The sequence below is a fragment of the Pan troglodytes genome, chromosome 11, assembly GCF_028858775.2.
Source record: "Pan troglodytes isolate AG18354 chromosome 11, NHGRI_mPanTro3-v2.0_pri, whole genome shotgun sequence".
NCBI classification, from domain to species: Eukaryota; Metazoa; Chordata; class Mammalia; order Primates; family Hominidae; genus Pan; species Pan troglodytes.
Genome location: NC_072409.2, coordinates 62,501,581 through 62,506,754, shown reverse-complemented (window position 1 = coordinate 62,506,754; position 5,174 = coordinate 62,501,581). Strand labels below are relative to the sequence as shown.

The 5,174-nt window shown below is 43.9% G+C and overlaps 1 protein-coding gene across 1 annotated transcript; it reads left to right on the top strand.

Annotated features, from left to right (window-relative positions):
- Positions 1-4,513: 4,513 nt before the first annotated feature.
- LOC743529 (heat shock protein beta-1-like) lies at positions 4,514-4,911 on the top strand. The gene has a single exon (XM_054659343.2). The coding sequence runs from the start codon at positions 4,519-4,521 to the stop codon at positions 4,765-4,767; it is 249 nt and encodes an 82-aa protein (XP_054515318.1). The 5' UTR covers positions 4,514-4,518; the 3' UTR covers positions 4,768-4,911.
- The last annotated feature ends 263 nt before the right edge of the window (positions 4,912-5,174 follow it).

Here is a 5,174-nt window from a genome sequence, read left to right as displayed (position 1 = left end):
TAAGAGAGGCGAATGTCATACTAACTTCTTCTATTCCCACTTTCCTACCTACCTGGAAGAGACAGGATAAACCAAAGAAGTGGGCCACCCAAAATCATGGAATCTCTTCTGGGGCAGTTGGGGCCTCTGCCATATCAATAAACTCAACTATTACTTCCTTTCAGTCCATTCTGAGTCTACAAGTCCTAGACATTCAAGAAGTCGGCCGGGCACAGTGGCTCATGCCCAGCACTTTGGGTGGCCAAAGTGGATGGATCACTTGAGGTCAGGAGTTCAAGACCAACCTGGCCAACATGGTTAAACCCAGTCCCTACTAAAAACACAAAAATTAGCTGGGCATGGTGGCACACACCTGTAATCCCAGCTACTCAGGAGGCTGAGGCAGGAGAATCGCTTGAAGCTGGAAGGCAGAGTTTGCAGTGAGCCGAGATTGCGCCACTGCACTCCAGCCTGGGTGACAGAGTGAGACTCTGTCTCAAAAAAAAAAAGCGCTTGTTCCACTCCAACCTAAGCAAAGAGGACTTCGAGAGAACAGTTTAGAAAACCAGAATCTCCCCCTGCCTCAAATTTTGGGGCAACAAGGACTGGTGCACGAATCCTGACTGGAAGATTTTGGGAGTGAGTCTTGCTGGAGGAGGTAAGCATAAAACACGACAGTGGAGCACCCCATGCTTCTAGAGATGGAAACTCACAAATTTGAATTATTTTCACACACCCTTGAAAGCAAGTGAATCATCTTCTCTTTAATACAATTTAAGTATAACATAGAAAAGTGCACAAATCACAAGTGTATGTCTTCATGGATTATCACAAAATAAACATCCTATATAACAACTACCTGAGATCAAGAACATAAGCATTATCCCAGAAGTACCTGCCATGTCCTTCCTATTTCTCCAAAGATCATCACTATCCTCACTTCTTTTTTTCTTTTTTTTTGAGACAGAGTCTTGCTCTGTCCCCCAGGTTGGAGTGCAGTGGCACATTCTTGGCTCACTGCAACTTCCGCTTTCCAGGTTCAAGTGATTCTCCTGCCCCAGCCTTCTGAGTAGCTGGGACTACAGGCGCATGCCACCACGACCGGCTAATTTTTGTATTTTTAGTAGAAATGGGGTTTCACCATGTTGGCCAGGCTGGTCTTGAACTCTTGACCTCAGGTGATCCACCCGCCTTGGCCTCCCGAAGTGCTGGGATTACAGGCGTGAGCCACCATGCCTTGCCTTATCCCCCCTTCTGATAACAGATTAGTTGTATCTGTTTCTGAAGATTTTGTAAATATAATTATTCAGCAGATAAGTTTGTGTCTGATTTCTTTCATTCAACATGTTCCTTCGGATTCATCCATGTTTTCAAATAACAGTAGTATACACGTTTTCATTGCTGTCTAATATTCTACTGTATGAATTGTGAAAGGAAAATAAATCTCAGGACCCCCAAATCACTAAGCCAAAGGAAAAATCAAGCTGGGATCTATGTCAGGCAAACCTGCCTCCCATTTTATTACTAAATAAGATAGCTACAAACATAAAAAGCTACATACCTCCCTCACAATTTTCCCACATGGAAATTCCTTGTGGAGAAAGGTCAGAAACAACTCAGTCATCCCTCTGAGGTTCACCTGAGACAAACGCATATTTGATTGCTTCCTCTGCCCATTGTTTATGTTAAAATGCAGATTCACTGAGCCAGATTAAATTGTGTATTTGATATGGAAGGGGGCAGGGAAGTGCTGGGAGGAGTAGGCAGGTCCCTGGTGAGGGCTCCACCCCCAGGCCTGTGCCCATGGACCTAGATGAGGACAGGCACCCCTGCCTCTGTGACCAAATATTGCATTTCCCAAGACCACCCTGGCCTGCCATGCCGCCATCCTGCGCGTATAAAAACCCCCAGGATCCTAGCGGATACGCACACAAGCAGCTGGACGTCGAGAGGAACACACTGGTGTAAGAGCACACGGACAGATGCTGGCAAGCCGGCAGGCCATCGACCTATGGAACAATGTGGAGTTTGGCCAGGGTGGTCAGAGCAGAGCCCGGGCTGCTGAGCGGCCTGACTCCAGGGGAAAACCACCTTCCCACTCCATCCCCTTCTGGCTTCCCCGTCTGCTGAGAGCTACTTCGACTCAATAAAACCTTGCACTCACTCTCCAAGCCCATAGGTGATTCAGTTCTTCTGGTACATCAAGGAAAGAAACTCTCAGATACAGAAAGCCCTCTGTCCTTGCGATAAGGCAGGGGGTCTAATCGAGCAGACTAACACAAGCCACCTACAGACAGCTAAACTAAAAGAACACACTGTAACACACGCCCTCTGGGGCCTCAGGAGCTGTAAACATTCACCCCTAGACACTGCTGTGGGGTTGGAGCCCCACAACCTGTGTGTCTGCCTGCTCCCCTTAGGGGTTTGAATAGCCAGACACTGAAGAAGCAAGCCACACCCCATCGCATGCCCTGTGAGGGGGATAAGGGAACTTTTCCCATTTCATATTCAGTGGAAAGCTGATCAAGGACTCAAAAGAATGCAATGTTTTGTCTCTTATCTACTTATGACCTGGAAGCTCTGGCTTCTCAGGTTGTCCCACCTTACCAAACCAAACCAATGTACATTACACATATTGACTGATGTCTCATGTCTCCCTAAAATGTATAAAAGCAAGCTGTATCCCAGCCTCCTTGGGCACATGTCATCAGAACCTCGAGGCAGTGTCATGGGTGTGTCCTTAACCCTGGCAAAATAAACTTTCTAAGTTGACTGTGGCCTGTCTCAGATACCTTTTGGTTTACAGAATATATCACATTTATGTTTTTTTAAATTTTGGCAGACATCTGGATTGTTTCCAGTTTGGGGATGTTGTGAATGGTTGTGATATAAACATTCTTGTACCTGTCTTTTCTTTTGGCGTATATTTCTGTGTCTATTTCATACTCAGGAGTAGAATTCTACATCTATGCAGAATGTGGTGTTCAGCTTTAGAAGACACTGCCATACATATTTGCAAAGTGGATATAAATAGTTTATACTCCTATCAGCAATGGATGAGAATTCTACTTGCTATACATTCACATCAATACTTTTTTTTTTTTTTTTTTGAGACAGAGTCTTGCTGTTGCCCAGACTGGAGTGCAGTAGTGCGGTCTCGGCTCACTGCAATCTCTGCCTCCCAGGTTCAAGGGATTCTCGTGCCTCACCCTCCTGAGTAGCTGGGATTACAGGTGCCTGCCACCAAGTGTAGCTAATTTTTGTATTTTTAGGAGAGATGGGATTTCACCATGTTGGCCAAGCTGCTCTGAAACTCCTAACCTCAAGGGATCTTCCTGCCTCAGCTTCCCAAAGTGCTGGGATTACAGGCATGAGCCACCAGGTCCAGCCACACCAATACTTTATATTGATGTCTGTTTAATTTTAGCTATACCAGTGGATTGTCATTGTAGTTTTAATCATAAATTTCCCTAAAGGCTAATGAGCATCTTTTCATATATTTATTGGTATTTCAACATCCTTTTTTGTGAATTGACTGTTCTTTTGCCCATTTTTATGTTGGTGAGCTATATTTATCAAGCTTTTTATGTGTTCCTTTTTATATTCAGATATAGGCATTGCAAATATCTTGTGACTTGCCTTTTACTCTCTTAGTGATGTCTTAGGATTAACAGAATTTTAAAATTTATTTTAGTCCAATTTATCAAACTTTTCCTTTATGTTAGTGATTTTTGTGTCCTACTTAATAAATCTTTGCCCCCCTCAAATACCTCTCTCAATAACTTTTAGGAAAAGCAGGCCGAAAACCAGTAAGAATAAAGAGCATTTGAGCAACACTATTAACAAACTTGAGCTAGTTGATATCTTTAACATAACAAAATGTATCTATCTCAGCCAATAAATAACCAGTGTTATGTTTAATGGGGAAACACTAGAAACACTCCCACTATATTCAGGAAAAAGACAAATATGCTCATTATCATTATTTTTATTAAACATTGTATCAGAGATATTATCCAAAAGATTTGGTGAAAAAAACACGTAAAAGAAAGAAAAAGACATAACATTTGCTAGTTGCAAATGATATGGTTCTATGCTAGAAAATACAAAGCAATCAACTGAAAAATACTGTAAATAAAAATTAAATTATGCAAGGTGATATAGTATAAAGTAATATACAAAATAAATAGCTTTTACTTAACCAACATTAGGACACGATGGAAGAAAAATCCCCAATTTTAATAGGAAAAAAAAGCCTAGGAATAAGCCTAATAAGTAATATACCAGGTCTGTAGGAAGAAAATCTTGAAACATTATTGAAGGGCATAAAGGAAGACTTGAGCAAGTGAAAGACATACAATGTTCTTAAACTGGAAGATAACATCAAAGGTGTTAATTTTCTCCCAAGGGAATTTATAAATTTAATCTCCTCTTTGTCTAACGAAGAGGGTTGTTTTTTTCCGGGCAGGGGCTGGAGGGTAAGGACTAGATAAATCCTTAAGTGTATACTTAAAAAAGCTCTTACCTACAAAGGCAAGTATGAGGAGCAGCAGGACGAGCATGGCTACATCTCCCGGTGCTTCACGCGGAAATACACGCTGCCCCACCGGTGTGGACCCCACTCAGGTCTCCTCCTCCCTGTCCCCTGAGGGCACACTGACCGTGGAGGCCCCCATGCCCAAGCTAGCCACGCAGTCCAACGAGATCACCATCCCAGTCACCTTCGAGTCGCGGGCCCAGCTTGGGGGCCCAGAAGCTGCAAAATCCGACGAGACTGCCGCCAAGTAAAGCCTTAGCCCGGATGCCCACCCCTGCTGCCGCCACTGGCTGTGCCTCCCCCGCGCCCACCTGTGTGTTCTTTTGATACGTTTATCTTCTGTTTTTCTCAAATAAAGTTCGAAGCAACCACCAAAAAAAAAAAAGATAGAAAAACTTTTTTAAAAGAAGAGCAGGCCGGTGCGATGGCTCATGCCTGTAATCCCAGCACTTTGGGAGGCCGAGGCGGGCAGATCACCTGAGGTCAGGAACTCGAGACAAACCTGGCCAACATGGCGAAACCGTGTCTCTACTAAAAATACAAAAAATTAGCTGGGCGTGATGGCTGGTGCCTGTAGTCCCAGCTACTCAAGAGGCTGAGGCAGGAGAATCGCTTGAAACTGGGAGGCGGAGGTTGCAGTAAGCCAAGATCACGCCAC

Excerpts from the sequence above, each read along its gene's own strand:
- LOC743529 (XM_054659343.2), top strand. The coding sequence starts at position 4,519 with ATGAGGAGCAGCAGGACGAGCATGGCTACATCTCCCGGTGCTTCACGC.